This window comes from Anolis sagrei, chromosome 4, assembly GCF_037176765.1.
Source record: "Anolis sagrei isolate rAnoSag1 chromosome 4, rAnoSag1.mat, whole genome shotgun sequence".
NCBI classification, from domain to species: Eukaryota; Metazoa; Chordata; class Lepidosauria; order Squamata; family Dactyloidae; genus Anolis; species Anolis sagrei.
The window spans coordinates 11,917,098-11,937,547 of NC_090024.1; the positions used below are offsets into that span (position 1 = coordinate 11,917,098).

The 20,450-nt window shown below is 39.8% G+C and overlaps 1 protein-coding gene and 1 pseudogene across 1 annotated transcript; both read left to right on the forward strand.

Annotated features, from left to right (window-relative positions):
- Window positions 1-2,760: 2,760 nt before the first annotated feature.
- LOC132772883 (proto-oncogene Mas-like) lies at window positions 2,761-5,056 on the forward strand. The gene is made up of 2 exons (XM_060771729.2): window positions 2,761-2,833; window positions 4,021-5,056. Exon 2 carries the CDS (start codon window positions 4,072-4,074, stop codon window positions 5,032-5,034), a length of 963 nt encoding a protein of 320 aa, XP_060627712.2. The 5' UTR covers window positions 2,761-2,833; window positions 4,021-4,071; the 3' UTR covers window positions 5,035-5,056.
- A 9,500-nt stretch (window positions 5,057-14,556) lies between these two features.
- On the forward strand, window positions 14,557-15,849 carry LOC132772881 (mas-related G-protein coupled receptor member H-like; annotated as a pseudogene).
- Window positions 15,850-20,450: the final 4,601 nt, after the last annotated feature.

Here is a 20,450-nt window from a genome sequence, read left to right on the forward strand (position 1 = left end):
AGCCACAGGAAATGCTTTCAACTTTTTCCTTGAGCAAAATACACAGTCCAAAAACTTACTGCATTGTTTTAAACTTAAATATGTTATAGTGTTTAGTTCATGTAAATAAGGAAAACTACAATGCCCAAGTACACGGTGCATGTAGTGCACACAATCCTGATGTAGTGGCTTATTATTTTGTTAGTTTCCCACTTGCACATTACACAACTAGCACAGTGTTGGGTCCCAGCTATCATAATTTTGCTGTCATTTGTCTGTCCTCCAAGACCACAAATAAATTTCTTAATTTTTGCAAATGTTTAGACACACTTTGTCTCCTTTGCAACTTTAAATTATAAAGACATCTTGTCAAAATAATTTTTAATTCCAGCTGTTTCCATCTGGTACACATTGCTTAGATGCTCCCAGCCTTCTCTGGGAGTTGTTGCACTTCTAAGATAAACCATCTTGAACTGAAAGAATAATATTTGCCTTGGATTTTTCGTCAGCTCAAACATTAGCTGCATTTGCCCCAGATGCTGGAAGATTTTCAACAATGTCCCATACATTTTCTCTAATGAGAAAATAGTTCAGCTTTGCAGCCCATGCTGAATAATTTGTAACATTTAGTCTTTCCGAGGATAAACTGCTACTTGCAGAAAGAGACATGCTGCTCAGTCTTTTCCACCACCCAACACTTCTGTGGATTCTGTATCTTATAATCCTTGCACCTGTTTGTCTTTGGGAGTTCTGGGCTTTAAAGTCCTTGTTTCTCAGAGTACACTGGGCACATAAGCAAACATTGTGGTGAAATTAATGGGGTTCGGTATGAAGCAACAGAAACAACACATTTGCAGGAGAAACACACCTCCTCTGTTTAAGGAGAATACATACACAACTTGTCTTTGTAGTAGATAACACTTTACCCAAGGAATATTTACTGTATAGCAGAAGACCAGGACTCTTCTCAAGTTCTTCCAGACTTTCCCAGGTAGTTGAAACCTTCTTACTTGCAAAAGGTCTTGTTTTCCTATTCTTCTGTATCTTTGCAACTTTCTTTCCAACAACAACTCCTCATCAACACCAACCCTCAACAATAGAGGAGCTTTTTGCTACTTTAGCATTTTTTACAGCTGATCCACCCTGGCTGTAAATTACAGTAGTGGCTTGACTCTTTATGCTTACAGGATGGTTGGGCTTGATCCTTATATTTACTTACACTTTCTTATTGTTACTTAAGAAATGACATACTGAAAAAGTCTGACAATTTGTAACTAGTAATTACTTGGAATAATAGAATTATAGAGTTGAAAGAGACCACATGGGTGTTTCACTCCAGAGCAGGATTCCCTCTGACTTTAAACACCACACAGTTGAGGTAAAATAGCAAGCAGTTTATTGAGGGTAATAAATGCTAAAGGAAAAAAAAGTAATCTACAGTAAAAGGTAAATCCAATTGATTAGGAAGTTAAAAGAGCAATTAATCCAAAGAGAAATAGTCCAAAGAAATCCATGAAACTAGAGGGTTGATTTCAAAGGCAAAATAACAGCAAAGGCACTTAAAACAGGAATCAAACAAAGACAAAGGTCCAGGAACTTGGCATGAAGAACTTATCATGAATCCAACATTGCTTCGTCTGAGGCTAGACTCAGTACTTGGCACTTATATGTTTACTTTGTTTCCCAAACAGCTAAGAATGGATTTTTACTCAATTTTGGTTTCACTTCTAGCTTGTGCTCTAATCTGACTGAGTGCTTAAATTTGTTTATCTTTGCTGGCTGAAAGCACTTCCTCTGCTCAAGGCTTCATTAAAATCTGCACCTGGAGATAACTGACCAGGCACAAAGTCTTTCCCAGGCTCAAGACCCTGAGAATCCATTTGCAGCAATACAGGCCTCTCTAAGCCATCAACAGAACTGCATTCAGGCCCCACATCTCTAAAACCAGGTCCAGGAAACAGACCATCATTCCCATTTCCTTCAGGAACACCTTCATGGACACCATCCCAATTCACATCTGAGGAATCAACTTGAACATGAACAACATTGTCATTCCCATCATCCAAAGCAACCTGATCTTTAGACACAACCACAGGCTGAACAGGCTGACATACAACACTGGACCATCTAGTCCAACTCACTGCCATGCAGGAAAAGCACAATCAAAACACCCCTGGCAGATGGCCATCCAACCTCTCATTAAAAACTTCCAAGGAAGGAGCTTCCACCAGTCTTTGAGGCAGAGAGTTCCACTGTTGAATAGCTCTTATGGTCAAGAAGTTCCTTCTAATCTTCAGGTGCAATTTCCTTTCCTGTAATATGAACCAATTGCTCCATGGATTCTTAGTCTCTGGGGCAGCAGAAAAGAAAGATGCTCCCCATTCCTTATGACATCCTTTCACATATTTATACATGGCTATCGTGTCTCCTTTCACCCTTCTCTTCTACAGAATCCCAAGTTCTGTAAGGATTTCAGGATTAATCCTTGGCATTTGTAGTCAGAGAATTTGAGATTATTGGGTTGGGAAGTTTCTCCTTGAGCCTCTGATTTTAAGGAACCATCAGAAGCCTGAGTGGACAGTCATAAACTGGAGAGACATCACTCAGCCTAATGGACTGATGGATAAAGTAGACTTGTCTGGTTAGTGTCTTGTCCTTCCTATCATTTCTCAGTGCTAGTTTCTTTACTGTTCTGAAATATGTTCTCTAATGATGAATCCCATTCCAAATCCATAGCTTTTAATCAATGGTGCATTGATCAGTTGATTCATCTTATTTCAGAAGCTTCCTGCAGTATCCCTCTACCTGTCATGTTCCTCTGGCTGCTACTGCTACAAAAGTAGAAGAGTTTGAGGTAAGACGATAGATTTGCCGTTATTCTTCTATATAGACAATTTTCCGACTTGGTGCTAGCACATCCTTCACTAACCTGATGTTCTCCAAACAGTTTGGACAGTAATTCCAATAATAGCTTCACCATTGTTCAGAGATTATAGAGGCTGCAGTCCAAATGATGATATTGAGAAAGGCTAGGTTGATCATAGATAGACAGGAAATATTTTACTATTTACCATTTCCAAAGATTAAGTACAGAGAAAAGGCAACTAAAAATTGGAGATACTGAGGAGTGGATATCAAGACAGATTCTGTGTTTCCCCAAATTAAAGAATAATATTCAAAGACACTAGATAGCATGCCATATTTAATGTAGATTCCTCACAACTGCTTTGCTCCAGTGAAATGTAAACATGTGCTAGCAGAGGTACATTATATAACTGCTGTACTAAATGGCAGCATGGCACAATGTATATGTCTCAATGATTACATGTCTGACAATTCATTATGCAAGTTAGTATGCTACAAGTCAAGGGGATACACACAAACTTGTACTTTAATGCTCTATTGCTACTGGAAGGGAAGGTCCCTATCCAGTTAACTCCTGAAAGCACAAAAGAAAACCCCACCTGCAGCAATATCCAGAAAGGTGGTTTTCTATCCTCATGGACATTGTACTGTCTCTTGCAATGGAAACATTATGACTTCCACTTAAGAGATTCTACAAACATGGTGACAACTTAAGGGCTTCTACCAACATAGTGACAATCTGGATTTTCTGCCTTCTTCAAAGCAGCATGTGTAAATTGTAATTGCATGAATGTGCCATTTATGGCATCACAATGAAAATGTGATGCTGCAAATAGTGGATGCTGGTGGCATTAATTTATATTAAGATTTCATTCCAATTTTAAAGGAGCTTTCCAAGATATCAAAACACTAATAGATTTATCGTTTTAGATACCTCTTGTACACTTGAGATTAAAACATGTATTGGTTTACCATTCCACTGACAAAAAGGCACGAACCATCACTGCTTGAAGGTTCTTCCTCAAAAGCTGCCATGTTTGCCACATGGTGGGGTGTCAGCCTTGTTTGATGCATATTATACAGACCTGATGTTTCCTTGTTGAGGCTGTATGAGGATGGAAAATGTTTCCAAATGAAAATAAGTCAGATTTTTTCTCTCTCTCTGACCTCTTTCAGTTGACAGTACCTTAAGGAAGAAGCCAGAATCCAAGAACAGGAGATTCCATCATGACTCAGCTGAATACAACACCATGGCTTCCTTCCACTTACGGCATAGAAGCATCTCAAGACCAAAACTACACTTTAGAGTTCTCTGAGGATGAAGCATTTGAGTTTTTATCTGTTATATTCCTATTGTATATAACTGCCAGTCTTATCCCTTTCATATGTATATTTGGGCTGGTGGGGAATGCAATTGTCATCTGGTATCTCTGCTTTCGGATTAAAAAGAATCCCATCACCACCTATGTCTTAAACTTGGCTGCAGCTGACTCTGCGGTCCTGCTTTCTTTGGGATGTCTATGCATAGAGTTCCTTTTAGTATATCGAGATTTTTCTCCCTGGCTTTTCCACTGTTTTCTCTTCACTTACACCATTAGCCAATATCTTCTGACAGCCATCAGTGCTGAAAAATGCTTGTCTGTTGTTTTCCCAATCTGGTATCGATGTCACCGGCCCAAATACCTGTCTGCTCTTATTTGTACCTTGCTATGGATCATGTCCTGTCTGATGTCTGGACACTTACTTTTATTCATAGTAGAAACGTTAGATTTGGTGTTACAAATCACCAGTATTATGAACTTCGTGCTTTGTACTTCTGTTGTGATAATTTGTACTATCCTTCTTTTTATTAGGACATATTGTAGCTTATATCAACATCGACGAGGCAAGTTCTATGTTGCCCTTGTGTTTATACTTCTTGTTTTCATTTGTTTTGGTACCCCACTCAGTGTTACATTCATTTTATTTTTCTTTGATGTTTTTAATTATCCTCATTCCTTATATCTGTTGATGATATCTATAACATGTGCCTCCATCAATAGCAGTGTCAATCCACTGATTTACTTCCTTATTGGGAGGAAAAAGATGAAGCGGTCTAGACAATCCTTCAGACTGGTCCTCCAAAGAGTTTTCAGTGACAACGTTGATTGCAGCGTTGCTGGGCAATCTGCCCCACCTGTGGAAAGATAAATAAAGATGGACTGAAGCACAATCCAGAAGTGTGTGTATGCTTGTGTGTAGGGGGTATCCTTTGAATTGCTCTTCATTTTGCTATCATGTTCTTTAAGGCACATACACTTGCATAGGCCCAGCAAATATCTTTGTCCTACTGATTGTGTCTTTTACCAAATGACATTTCCATGGCCTCAAACATTTCATAGAGGGACATGTTTGATTCCTTTCACCTCCAGTTTTTAAAAACATGAGGAACCTGTGGTGATTTTGGTTTTTTTTTTTTTTTATGTCAGAAGCAACTTGACAAACTTTAAGTTGCTTCTGGTGTGAGAAAATTGGATGTCTCCAAGAACGTTGCCCAGGGGATGCCAGGATGTTTTGATGTTTTGCCATCTTTGCGGGAGGCTTCTCTCATGTCCCTGCATGGGGAGCTAGAGCTGACAGAGGGATCTCATCCATGCTCTCCCCCGAATTCGAACCTCTGACCTGTTGGTCTTCAGTCCTGTTGGCACAAGGGTTTTATCCACTGCACCACCAGTGATTTTGGTGTGGCCCCCTATATCTATGAAGGATACACTCCCAGACTTCATACACAAATCTATAAGTAATAGTGAGCTCTACTGAAATGAAGGATGTCCTGCTCAAGAATACCTTAGCATCACCCTGGAAGACCTAAAATATACTGAAAGGTCTTTCTACCTGCAGCATGAGTAAAGCAACAATAATTGAAAATAACCGAAAATATATGATATATTTTTTGAATCCACAAAGCCCTCCATAGAATGATAGAATCATATCATTCTATGGATGGATCCAATTATTGAGTTGGATTTTTTTTGTCGTGTCAGGAACGACTTGAGAAACTGCAAGTCGAGTTGGATGAGACCTCACAGGCCATCCAGTACAACCCCCTGCCAAGAAGTTGGAAAACTGCAGCCCTGACAGATGGTCATCCAGCTTCTCTTTAAAACCCTCCAAAGAAGGAGCCTCCACCACACTATGGGGCTGAGAGTTCCATTGCTGAACAGCTCTCACAGTTAGGAAGTTCTTCCTAATGTTCAGGTGTTATCTCCTTTCCTGTAGTTTGAGGACATGGCTTCAAGTTCTAGTCTCCAGGGCAACAGAAAACAAACTTGCTCCCTCCTCCCTATTACTTCCCCTCACATAGCTATCATGTCTCCTCTTAGCTTTCTCTTCTGCAGGCTAAACATGCCCAGCTCTTTAAGTTGCTCCTCATAGTGCTTGTTCTCCAACCCATGATCGTTTTATTCGCCCTCCTCTGGACACATTCCAGCTTGTCAACATCTCTTAAATAGTGGTGGTCAGAATTGGACACAGTATTCTAGATGTAGTCTGACCAAGGCAGAGTAGAGGGGTAGCATGACTTCCCTGGATCTAGACACTACGCAGGCCGAAATCCCATTGGCTTTTTTTAGCTGCTGCATGACATTGTTGGATCATGTTTAACTTGTTGTCCACGAGGATTCCAAGATCTTTTTCACACATACTGCTATCGAGCAATGCATCCTCCATTTTGTATCTTTGCATTTCATTTTTTTCCTGCCTAAGTGGAGTATCTTGTATTTGTCCCTGTTGAACTTCATTGTGTTAGTTTTGGCCCATCTCTCTAATCTGTTAAAATCATTTTGAATCCTGCTCCTGTCTTCTGGAATATTGACTATTCCTCCCAATTTGGTATCATCTGCTAACTTGATCATCATGCCTTCTAATCCTTCATCTAAGTTAGTGTTTCTCAACCTTACTAATGCTGTGACCCCTTAATACAGTTCCTCATGTTGTGGTGACCCCCAACCATAATATTATTTTCATTGCTACTTTTGGCATTTGGGAGTTGTATGTGCTGGGATAGTTCACCTACAATCAAATAGCATTCAGAACTCCACCTACAATTGAATTAAACCAAACTTGACACACAGAACTCCCATGACCAACAGAAAATACTGGAAGGGTTTGGTGGGCGTTGACCTTGAGTTTTGGAGTTGTAATTCACTTACATCCACAGAGCAGTGTGTACTCAAACAATGATAACTCAGGACAAATCTTGGCATGAATACTCAATATGCCCAAATGGGAACACTGGTGGAATTTGGGGAAAATAGACCTTGATATTTGGGAGTTGTAGTTGCTGGGATTTATAGTTCACCTACAATCAAAGAGCATTCTTAACTCCACCAATGATGGAATTGAACCAAACTTGGCACACGGAACTCCAATGACCCATAGAAAATACTGGAAGGGTTTGGTGGGCATTGACCTTGAGGTTGGAAGTAGTAGTTCACCTATATCCAGAGATCACGGTGGACTCAAACAATGAAGGATCTAGACCAAACTTGGCACAAATACTCCATATGCCCAAACATGAACACAGATGGAATTTGGGGGAGGTAGAACTTGTTATTTGGGAGTTGTAGTTACTGAGATTTATAGTTCACCTACAATCAAAGAGCATTCTTAACCCCACCAATAATAGAATTGGGTGAAACTTCCCACACAGAACCCACATAACCAACAGAAAATACTATGTTTCCTGGTGGTCTTTGCCGACCCTTCTGACACCCCCTCATGACCCCCCACCTAGGGGTCTTGAGCCCCAGGTTTAGAAATGCTGCCTTCAGCAGGACAAGAAGACATAATCAAAGCCCTCCTGACAAAGAGCCATCCAGCTATATATATATATATATATATATATATATATATGATTGACACACACACACATGTATATGACAGATATAGTATCATAGATTTGAAAGAGACCCCTAAAGAAGGACAATTATATGTTGCATGTTCCAGAGTAGGCAAACCAGACAATCTTACATTATCACTGACAAGGAAATAACAAGAAATACTGTTTACTAGGCTTGTTCAAGTTCGTTCTGAAGCTTCTAAAAGCGGAATTAATTTGGATTAAATTTCGTTTTCAACCAATTTTGAGCCATGCAGGAATAGTGGGAGGAGCAATTCCGAATTTAAACCACTTACCCATTGTTCGGAATTATTTTTGGATGTTTCCCACAGTTATTTTCATTTTAAGACCATTAAGCAATTTTGGCAAAGCCTAACAAACGTAGCCTTCAAGAAGAGCTGTTCTTAGCCATGCCCACCTCGTCCCTCTGTATCGCAGCTCGCCGCCAGGGAAGGGAAACTGGGGATTTAATCACTTTAAAAGATGGAAACATGCTAGAGGTGATGAGGAAGAGATCCAGGATGTAGTTTGATCTTTTTATCGGCACTGTCTGAGTACTATCATAATACATTAACTCCATCATTTACCATAGTACTATAATTAGAAGAAACCGTGAGATTTTAAAACTGTTTGTTTAGGCTTTCTGGTTTGCCAAAGTTGCTTAATGGTTCTGGAGGGCACCTCCCATTAACAAAGCGATTCGGATTTCTGATATTTCCGATCTTTTTTTCAAGAAAATTTCAGAAATAATTTCAAAATCGAATCGCCAGCACCCCCTACATCCGAAACGAGTATTGAACCATTTTTTTTGGATCAAACAAGCCTACTGTTTACCCACAAGCATAAATAAATTACATATATTAAAAACTAACACTTTCTCATTACTTTGTTTTCCAGATGACCACACTGGGCTACAGCAATGCATGGCAGGGATACGGTAGTACAATATTTATTTATTTGTTTACTGCATTTGTTTACTGCCTTTCTCAGCCAGAGGTGACTCAAGGCGGTTCACAGTCGGCAGCGATTCAATGCCATAACAAATAACAGGGTACAGTTAAAAACAATTATAAAAACAATTATAAAAACAATTCAACGTTTAAAATGTAATATAAAAGAAACAATAATATCTATAAAACAAATCCTCAGCGTCTCCTTACTAAAATCATGGTCCAATTGCATCGTCAGTCATTTCATGTTTCGTTTTTGTCTAATTATGCTCCAGTAGTAAAGGCTTGCTCAAAAAGTCAGGTCTTAACCATCTTGCGGAATGTTAGAAGAGAGGGAGCTGATCTTATATCCCATAGGGACGGTGTGTCAAAATATAACCAGATGAGCTTCAGAGGTCTTCACCTTTCAGTCACCCCAGAAGAGGCTGGGTCGATCCCCCCACCCCCCAAGCTGTCCTTGCAAAGGTGATAATCAAGACCTATTGTGTGTTCATCTACAACAATAGACAATTTCCATGCCTGAACCGATAAAGTCAACCAATGTTTGTTTGTTTATTTATTTATTTATTTGCTTCATTTGTATACCACTCTTCTCAGCCCTCAGGCGACTCAAAGCAGTTAACAACCAGTTTCAACAACACAATACAAAATCATTAATCAATTAAAACAGTAGTATCAATTAATTAACACCAAAATATCAATACAACAGTACAGCAATATAACAATCCATCACATCTCATCAATAGAATCAGCATCCGAACTCATTGTCCATTATTCCATTGAAAGCCTGTTCAAAAAGCCAGGTCTCCACACTCTTCCGGAATGCCAATAAAGAGGGGGCCGATCTGATGTCTGTAGGAAGGGCGTTCCACAGCCGAGGGGCCACTACTGAGAAGCCCCTGTCTCTCATCCCCGCCAGGCGTGCTTGTGAGGCCGGCGGGACCGAGAGCAGGGCCTCCCCAGACGATCTTAACGTCTTAACTGGTTCATGGGAGGAGATGCGTTCAGACAGGTAGGTCGGGCCAGAACTGTTTAGGGCTTTAAAGACTAAAGCCAGCACTTTGAATTGTGCCTGGTAGCAAATTGGCAGCCAGTGGAGCTGGTGCAACAGAGGAGTTGTATGCTCCCTGAATGCCGCTCCTGTTAGCATCCTGGCTGCCGATTGTTGGACCATTTGAAGCTTCCGAGCAGTCTTCAGAGGCAACCCCACATTGTTCAGTCAAGTGTCCTAATTTATAATAATAATAATAATAATAATAATAATAATAATAATAATAACAACAACAATAATAATCTTTATTTTTACCCCCTACCATCTCTCCTTTGGGGACTCAGAATGGCTTACATGGGGCCAAGCCCGAACAACAATTAAAATAAAGAGAACCAAAACACAACCGAAAACGCAAAAAATAAACAACATCATAATTACATAGAACATATGAATACATAGCAATATAAGAATTACAATAGACACAGTCACAGAGACAATGGGCGGACTACATGTAATTATTAAAAACAACTAATTAAAACTAATTACAAACTCAAACAAGATAAAAGAGAGAAGCAGATAATATGTGGAGTAGTACTCATCATGGCAAGGGTTGTGGAGTCAAGCTTTCCCATGGGGGGGGGGGGGAGATATCTACTCTAATGACAGAATTATCATCTAAACAATCATGTGAAATTGTATACCTACTCATCAAAGGCACAATGGAAGAGCCAAGTTTTAAGATTCTTCTTAAAAACTTCTAAAGAAAGGGCTTTCCTAATTTCTCCAGGCAACGAGTTCCAGAGTCGGGGAGCCACGGCTCAGAGATGGAAGCTTGAAATATGTACATTGGCAGGCTCCTTTATTTCAGCTCCATGGCTTGATTGAAAGAGATCATCACCTTTTGTTCCTGGGACCCCTCACGTGTTTTCTCAAAGCCTTTTCCCATCACCTGGAACTGGACAATTAAGAAACTTGGAAACTCATTGACATTTCCCAAATATGGACATATATCTTCTGGAGCTCGCCCCCTCCCATGGGGGAAGGATCCTACAGCTGATTGGCCCTCCCGGACCAATCTCCCGTCATCTCCTTGACACCAGAGGAAACTCCCACCTGGAGGTGACAAACTCATCTGAGCACTGGTCAATCAGGGTGCGGATCCAAACTGACTCTTCTGTTGGACAGTCAGGAGAGGGAGTGGGAGGTTTGAACAGCTGCCAAATGTATAAAACCTTGTGTATCTGTATTCATATTATGCTGTTCTTTCCTTCCCAGATTAAGAAATCCCACGCAATTGCCCCTAATGCACTTTATGAGAGAGTAGAATTGTCCGCACACCCTTCTATTCCCAAAATATCCAGTCTACCTCACCTTGACATGCCCAGCATTTTTAGAATTTTAACCATTACATTTGGCCCTGCCTCAGGTTTGTAACAGTGTTGTGTTTTTGTTATTGTTTTATTGCTTGTGTATTTATTTTGCCTTGTATTGTTGTTGTGTTTTTGCTAATGATGTACTTTGGGCTCTGCCTCTTGTAAGCTGCACTGGGTCCTGCTGGAGATGGAAAGGTAAAGGTAAAGGTAGTCCCCTGACATTAAGTCCAGTCATGTCTGACTCTGGGGTGTGGTGCTCATCTCCATTTCTAAGCCAAAGAGCCAGCGTTGTCCGTAGACACCTCCAAGGTCATGTGGCCGGCATGACTGCATGGAGCACCGTTACCTTCCCGCCGGAGCGGTACCTATTGATCTACTCACATTTGCATGTTTTCGAACTGCTAGGTTGGCAGAAGCTAGGGCTGACAGCGGAAGCTCACGCCGCTCCCCGGAATCGAACCTGCGACCTTTCGATCAATAAGCTCAGCAGCTCAGTGCTTTAACCCACTACACCACCGGGGAGATGGTAGTGGGGTACAAATAAAGGATTATTATTATTATTATTATTATTATTATTATTATTATTATTTGAAAGCATTTGCTAGTACATGCATCCTTTTTGCTCAGATTGATGAAACCTCTGTGGCTTGTTTTCACTGTAGTGGGGAACGTCTCTGTCCTGGTCTACTTTAAATTAGCATGAATGCTTGCTGGACACAGATTGTTTTATCAGCATTCCTAGCTCTAAATTTGATTACAACATGAAGAAGATGAAGAAAATTATCACGTTTAGATGCTATTTTCACCATTATATAGCCAAAGAAAAAATGATACATTTAAGATTGATATTTGTGAATACATTCCATGGCTGAATTTATTTTATTTATTTATTTCGCGCATTTCTACCCCGCCCTTCTCAACCCCTGAGGGGGGACTCAGGGCAGCTTACAAAAGGCACAATTCGATGCCAACATAAACATAACCAGAGGTGGCCCTAGGTAATTTTCAACGGTAAGCAAACAGTATTTTGGCACCTCCCCCCCCCCCCCAATCACTGATATATATTTTCTGTTCATCATGGGAGTTCTGTGTGCCATATTTAGTTCAATTCCATCATTGGTGAGGTTCAGAATGCTCTTTGATTTTAAGTGAACTATATATCCCAGTAACTACAACTCGCATATGTCAAGGTCTATTTTCCCCCAAGAGCGCCTCAAGAGCGCCCCTGGGAAAAATCAACTATACTGCGAATGCTTACTTTGCCTAATGGGTTGAGCCGCCCCTGAACGTAACAATGGATAAAACATGTAAACAGCAATTATAACAGTCAGTCCATACATTAAAATCAATAAAACAATCTAAAGCTCAGCGTTCGCCATCTCAGATTCCGTAAATTCATTCCACATTGTCAAATACTCTCGATTCTGGTCATCATTATCCAGAAGACAATGAAGACTGGATATGAAAAAATTATTCTAGGTTAGAGGGACTGCTAACTACTACCATGACAATATTTTTGTCAGGATGACTGTGTGTGTGTACACACACACACACAGGGACCTTTGGCTTTTTTTTTTTTTTAAAAAAAAACCTTAATGCTGAACTCAGCTTTAAAACACTAGATGATACAAAGTGAAGATTTCTCTTGAGCTTTAAAGGGTGGGGAAAAGTTTTGCAACATACAAGGCACTTCTAGTGAATAAAGTGAAAAAAAGCAGGAACTGGATCTCAGATATTGGTTTCCCTGATAATAATTGTCATCATTACACCAATCCGGTGCCCCACCCTTGTTGAGTAATTGGATTCAAACGCCTTCATACTTCTTATCTGAAATTGGTTGGAGAAGGTCTCCGATGAAAGAAACTGATTATTACTAAGACATTCAATGTGTATAAGGAAAACATCTCAACCTTGTACATTTGCCCTTAGAAGCAAACAGATGTGATTGGGATATGGTAAGTTCTCATGCACATTAATTTCTTTTGTGTTGCTGAATTCTTCTTTTCTGTGTTTTCATTTCTATCTGCACCTTCCTTCACATGCTTGATAATTTTGATTCAATATTTAGGCCCCCATCTTTATCAAACTATGTTTAAGCAGTTCTAAGGGGTTTCCTTGACACAAACACCTCACATTTCCCACTCTTTTACACTTCTTATCTCCACTGCTTCTGAACTCATAAGGCAGAGAAGTGACAGGTTTGGCAAAGTGATCTGGTTCAGCCTCTTCCACTAAAGGGCCACTTTATTCGGCATAATTGTTAACAGAATGGAGCATTTTGGGACCACCATTTCTAGTGACTGATAAATAAATAGAACGGGCCATTTATTCAGAGAGCAATGAAATTTATAGCCAGTGGAAGAATGTGATTTTGTCCCACAGACAACTGACACAGTTCAAAAGTAAATAGACCTGATCCAAGCCTTGGCTAAAATTGGGCAAATGCCAAAAAAACACCAGTTCCAAACCCAGTGAAGTTGACCATTTCTGTCCACAGGCATCATTATTATTCCTATTACCTGTCAGCTTGGTTATCTTAAAGACCCTCTCATAACTTGTCTTTTTGTTTTTGTTTTTTTGTTTTGCTTATGCCATTTTGCTTAGATGCCATGTTAATATCTGAAATGGAGCACAACATGTCTGATAATACAAACTTTATGTCTGGAAATTGGTACGTATGTGATGCTATTAAACAATTGTATTAATGTATTGTTGAAAGCTGTCATGGCCAGAATCACTGGGTTGTTGTAGATTTTTTGGGCTGTATGGCCATGTTCTAGAAGCATTCTCTCCTGAAGTTTCACCTGCATCTATGGCAGGCATCTTCAGACTTTGTGAGGACTGTTGGAAACTAGGAAAATTGGGTTTATATATCTGTGGAAAGTCTAGGGTGGGAGAAAGAACTCTTGTCTGCCACCTTGATTAGCATTTGATGGCCTGACATTTTTTAGGTGTGCCTTGTTCCTGCCTGGTGGAATTCTTTGTTGAGAGGTTATTGTCCACAGCTGCATGGTATCCAGAAGACTCCTGCAAATGTTAATCAAAGTGGTCAACTGAGACATTCACACATAGCTCCAACAGACAAGAGTTCTTTCTCCCACCCTGAAACTTGGCCCAGTTATTAGTCCTTCTCTCCATCGGTGCCACCTAAGGACACACACTTCTCCCATCTTTTTAAGCAACTGCAAACACCTCACTTGTAAAGGTTGACCGGTTGCTCCAAAAACCATGTTGTGACTTCAGAAATCAGATTCTCATCATTTGAAAAATGCTTGCCCTTCAAAAATAACTTCATCGTTGGAAAGAGGTGGAAGTCCAAGGGTGTGAAGTCAGGTGAATAAGGGGTGTGTGGTAGAATTTCAAAGCCACAGGAGCATGCTTCCATTTGGCAGCATGTGAGTTGTGAACTGGTGCATTGTCTTGCAAAAGGCAGACACTTTGGTGAACATGCCACATCACTTGGTTTTGATGGCCTAACGCAATTTCCACAGCAGTGAAGCATAGTATGCCCCAGTGATCATGGGGCCCTTTGCTAGGAAATCCATCAATGCTACTCCACACTGGTCCCAAAATTCTGTGAGCACGACCTTGCTTGCCGAACGTTGGGCACGTGCCTTTTCTGGAGGCGGTGAGTCATGATCTTTCCATTGCATCAACTGAACTTTAGTCTCATGATCATAGTGATGGACCCAGCTTTCATCCTGTGTGATCAGTCTGTTGAAAAAGTCCTCCTGGCATTACTTCCAGTTTCAATATATGCGGCCAGTTCCTGAATAGGAACAGATTCACTTTGGTCTGTCTTCCCTTTGCAGGTCTTTGTATGAAGATCGACATATTTTGAAGAAATTCTTTATCTATACAGATTTTGAATGCCATTATGAATACCCAGAATACTTCAAATTTCGTGATCTTGACATAAATTTATCTTCAACATACCTTCTAACTGGAGAAATGATCAGCATTGTTATTGTTCTAGTCTGCCTTTTGGGACTTCTCGCAAATGGAAAGGTCATTTGGCTCCTTGGCTTCAGCATTAAGAGAAATCCTTTCACAACCTACATCATGAATCTCTCCATTGCTGATTTTGGGGTCCTCGCCTGCCTACTTTGCATTGCTTCTTTTGCAATTGCATTGAATTGGTATGAGGGAAGCCGGGCTTTCTGTACGTGCTTTAACATAGCCCTTGAGCTACTTTTCCTCACTTATTCTTCCAGCCAGTTTCTGTTGGCAATTATTAGCATTGACAGGTGTGTGGCGGTTTTCTTCCCAATTTGGCATCGATGCCACCGGCCCCCATATTTATCTACTGTTGTTTGTGCCATAATTTGGATAGTTTCTTCTCTGCTTTATGGAGTCCATTTCATTTACCACTGCTTTTTCTACAGTGAAATGATTCAATTTGTCATGCAGTCAATTGCAACTGCTCTACTTGCCACCTCTATCATGGTCATTTCCACTCTGACTCTGTTCATCAAAGTTTGCTGTAAACTGAAGCAACACCAGCGAGGAAAGCTTGTTACAGCTGTTTTGCTCACACTTATGTTTTTCCTCCTCTTTTGTGTTCCATTTAATGTTTCTTATGCAATAAGCTTTTTATCTATTATTTATGACTGGACTTTTCTTCTGAGGTGGATTGGGATTGCCTGTGCTTCTGTGAATAGTAGCATCAACCCACTGATCTATTTCTTAGTCGGGAGGAGGCAAAAGAAGGGTTGGGCCAAAGTCTCCATGAAGGTTGCACTTGAGAGGGTTTTCAAGGATGAGCACGATGCTGTGGAAGAAGAAACACCTATGGAAGAAATCCATGTATAAGGTGAAAAAGTGATATCTTTTTTTTTGAAAAAAATGTATTTTGTATTCATGATTTTGAAAATTCCTAACACAAGTACTGATTAAACAGTTTTAAATCACAAAATGCAAAATAAAATTAAATATTGGTTTCTGAGGACAAAATACACCCTTTTTAAAAAAACAAACAAAACTATTCCAACTGAAGATGTATGTTGTACACCCACATGATGTACAACATGCATGCACAACATGCCTTGCTTAGGTGAAATTGTACTTCTTTGGTAGAGCTGAAGCCCATAAATGAAAATGATGATCCTTACAGAAGATACACATTCTAGATTCTTTCATTTGGTAATTTTATTTTGCAAATTAGAAAGAGCAACATGACACATTTCACAGCTGAAACATATAAGAGAAGAAGGAAATGCAGGACATTTGTTAGTTTTGGATAATGACAACTAAACACTGTGATGAAACTTCAAAAACAGAAGGCCTGGTAGCCTTATTTTTAGCCAGAATGGGAATCAGCTGTCAAAGTCCGTAGAAAATTTGGGGAAAATAAGTCTAAAGGAGGAGAAGAGTCAGTGTGGGAGACCAAGACTGAACTCATGCTCGTTCATGGAAATCCACTGTTTTTTTCTTCTTCTTTTTTTGGTGTGTGTCAGAAGAGATTTGAGAAATTGCAAGTCGCTTTTGGTGTGAGAGAATTGGCTGTCTACAAGGATGTTTGTCAGGGGACGCTAGGATGTTTTACCATCCTGTGGGAGGCTTCTCTCATGTTGTCACATGGGAAGCTGGAGCGGACAGACAGAAGGTCTTTTCAGAATAAATCTTGCCAAGAAAACCCATGGTGGCTGAGGATTTCTATAGGTATTAATGTTGTTGAAGCTCCAGATTTTAGAATGAAATACAATCAGTTTCTTGGTCTTATAAACATTGAAGATAAGATGTCTAAGACCTTATAGAAGAAGAAAAAAATAACCTATCCAAACAAGTAACAAAAAGTGCCTTGTTTTGTTTTTGCTTTCTACTGATGTCTTTTCTTTTCCTCTTGAAACATTAACATTTTGATTATTTTTCTGTTGGTTAATAAATTATCTGCTTGACTATATTTTTCTCTATATCATTTTAGCAGTATTTCATGAATGACAAATAAATGCAACGTATTAAAAATACAACAAACACTGAAATATATAAAAAATCAATGATAGAAAATCCAAACAGAAAAAATAACCTTATATAATTTTCTGTTTTTATAAAAAAATCACCCATTAGAAATGAAACTTCCCTCTTTCTGCCAAACTTCTTAGTGAGTTTGTCCAAGTTCACTGTCAATATTCTTCCTGTATATCAGGCTATCACTTAAAGTTTAACCTTCTTCTGTCATCTAAATGAGTTTTCATACAGTTGGTATAAGTTTTTGTCTATCTATTTAAACAAACCTTTAAAAATGGAATAGATTTTTTCCCTTTGTTTTCTTGTCATCTTTCTTGTTTTTCTTCAATTTGAAGAGAGAATTGTTGTACCTCCTCCCTGGTTCAGCCACATATTCACTGAAACATTTGAAATTTTAAGAATAGCAACACTAAATGACTATGATTTGAATAGTTGATTAAAAGGAAATCTTTCATCAGCTTCAAGAAAGACTGGGACTTGTCTTTCTTGAAAGAGTCTTTTCTATGGTCTCGACTCAAGGTCTTTTGATCTATAAGCCACCATGAGCTTCAAATTTGGGGGAATATGTGGTAATAATAACATTGTTGTTGAACATGATACCCACCCCCTGCAATGATTTATAGATTTCCAAGGGCAAAATAATAGAAATAAATGAATTTTTATTCTTTTTTAAACTCTGAAGATATTTGTTGATATGCATTAGCAGAAGCAGGGAGCAGACTGGCAACAGCAGCTGCCCCGCAAATACTTTCTTGTTTCAACCATAGAATCATAGAATCATAGAATCAAAGAGTTGGAAGAGACCTCATGGGCCATCCAGTCCAACCCCCTTCCAAGAAGCAGGAATATTGCATTCAAATCACCCCTGACAGATGGCCATCCAGCCTCTGTTTAAAAGCTTCCAAAGAAGGAGCCTCCACCATGCTCCGGGGCAGAGAGTTCCACCGCTGAACAGCTCTCACAGTCAGGAAGTTCTTCCTCGTGTTCAGGTGGAATCTCCTATCTTGTAGTTTGAAGCCATTGTTTCGCATCCTAGTCTCCAAGGAAGCAGAAAACAAGCTTGCTCCCTCCTCCCTGTGACTTCCTCTCATAAAATGTATCCCTTCTTTCAGCTTTCTGCCTACCTTGTGTCTTTTAATGATTGCTTATTGGTTGTTAATGGAAATGTGTAATTTAACTGTTATTGTATATTAATTATTGCTGTTTTTATTGTCTTTGCTGTTTGGAAACCGCTGTGAGTCGCCCTCGGGCTTGAGATACAGCGGTATACAAGAATAGTAAATGAATGAATAAATAAATAAATAAATAAATAAATATTTAATATCATTTCTATTTTATGTGTAAATGCAATATATAGGATTTGTGCCAAACTATAAGAAGAAAAGCCTTAGAGGTATTCACCTTTCAGTCACCCCACAGAGATAGTTCCTGTACATAATAATAATAATAATAATAATAATAATAATAATAATAATAATACACTTTGTTTATATTCTGCCCTTCTCCCCAGGAGACTCAAAGTGAATTGCACCATTTTAGATAGATAGGCAAACATTCAATGTCTTTACAATCATATACACACAACACAAATAAAAGCAAATGCTTCTCCTTTCATTTCTGGCTTTGGAGGCAGTACTCAGAAGAGTCTGGGCTGATCCCCTTGGCTATCCATAGCAAAGGTGATAATGAAGACTCATTGAGTGTGCATGCACAACAATAGTGTTTTGTTTTATGTTGTTTAGATTTTAAATAAGTTATATTTTAACAATGTCTGTCGGGCTCGTCCCCATATAAGCTGCCCCGAGTCCCGCCGGGGAAATGGAGGTGAGGTATATAAAAAAACTAAAGTTATTAATAGACCATTCCCATGCCTGATTGGATACAGTCAGGCAATGTTTGTTCAGCCAAGTGTCCCACCTGGGCTGAGAGGTTGCTGACCATGGAAACAGAAGCTTGAAATATGTACACTTGCAGACTCCTTTCATTTCAGCTCCAAGGCTTGATTAAAAGAAATTATCCTCTTTTGTTCTTGGGACCCCTCACCTGTGTTTTCTCAAACATTTCCCCATCACCTGGAACTGGACAATTAAGCCACTTGGAAACTCATTAACACTTCCCAAATATGGGTATGGATCTTCTGGAGCTTGCCTCTTCCCATGGGGGAAGACTCCTACAGCTTATTGGCCCTTCCAGACCAATCCCCATCATCTCCTTGCCACCAGAGGGAATCAAAGCCTGGAAGTGGCAACCTTATCAGAGCACCAGCCAATGAGGACGCAGATCCAAACTGACTCTTCTTTTCGCCAATCAGGGGAGGGAGTGGGAAGTTTGACTAGCTGTCAAATGTATAAAACCTTGGATCTCTGTATTCATATTATGTTGTTCCTTTGAAAGCATTTGCTTGTACATGCATCAAATAAACCGCTGTGGCTGTGGGTGACTTCTCTGTCCTATTTCGGTTTAGCTTGAATGTTTGCTGGGCACGGATCCTTTTTTCAACTTTCCTAGTTCTAAAATTTGACTACAACATGAAGAAGAAGATGAAAAAAAATATCATTTTTAGATGCCATTTCCACCATTATTTAGCTGAAAAAAGAGATACATTTAAGATCCATATAGGTGAATTCATTCCAGGGCTGAAGATTGGATATGAAAAAGTAATTATTTATTTTTATCTTAGAGGGACTGCTAACTAATATCATAACAATATATTTGCAGTTTCCCCCTATATATACACTATCCCAGAATACTTGGTGGGTGTCAAAATACACAAAATAATCTATGTCAGGAAAAAATAATACTCAAGGAGCATGAAGGATATGATATTCAGTACATAGCTCAGACTTTGTATTTCTAGGTGCAAAGATTACTGCAGATGCAGACTGTGGCCAGGAAATCAGAAGACGCTTACTTCTTGGGAGGAGAGCAATGTCCAATCTCGATAAAATAGTAAAGAGCAGAGACATCACACTGGCAACAAAGATCTGCCTAGTCAAAGCCATGGTATTCCCTGTAGTAACCTACGGATGTGAGCGCTGGACCTTAGGGAAGGCTGAGCGAAGGGAGAGAGATGCTTTTGAGCTGTGGTGTTGGAAGAAAGTTCTGAGAGTGCCTTGGACTGCAAGAAGATCCAACCAGTCCATCCTCCAGGAAATAAAGCCTGATTGCTCATTGGAGGGAAGGATACTAGAGACAAAGTTGAAGTACTTTGGCCACATCATGAGGAGACAGCAAAGCCTAGAGAAGACAAATATGCTGGGGAAAGTGGAAGGTAAAAGGAAGAGGGGCCGACCAAGGGCAAGATGGGTGGATGGCATCCTTGAAGTGACTGAACTGACCTTGAAGGAGCTAGGGGTGGTGACGGCCAACAGGGAGCTCTGGCGTGGGCTGGTCCATGACGTCACGAAAAGTCGGAGACGACTGAATGAATGAACAACAACAACACA

Bases quoted from the DNA above. Each gene is read 5' to 3' on its own strand.
- LOC132772883 (XM_060771729.2), top strand. From the start codon at position 4,072: ATGACTCAGCTGAATACAACACCATGGCTTCCTTCCACTTACGGCATA.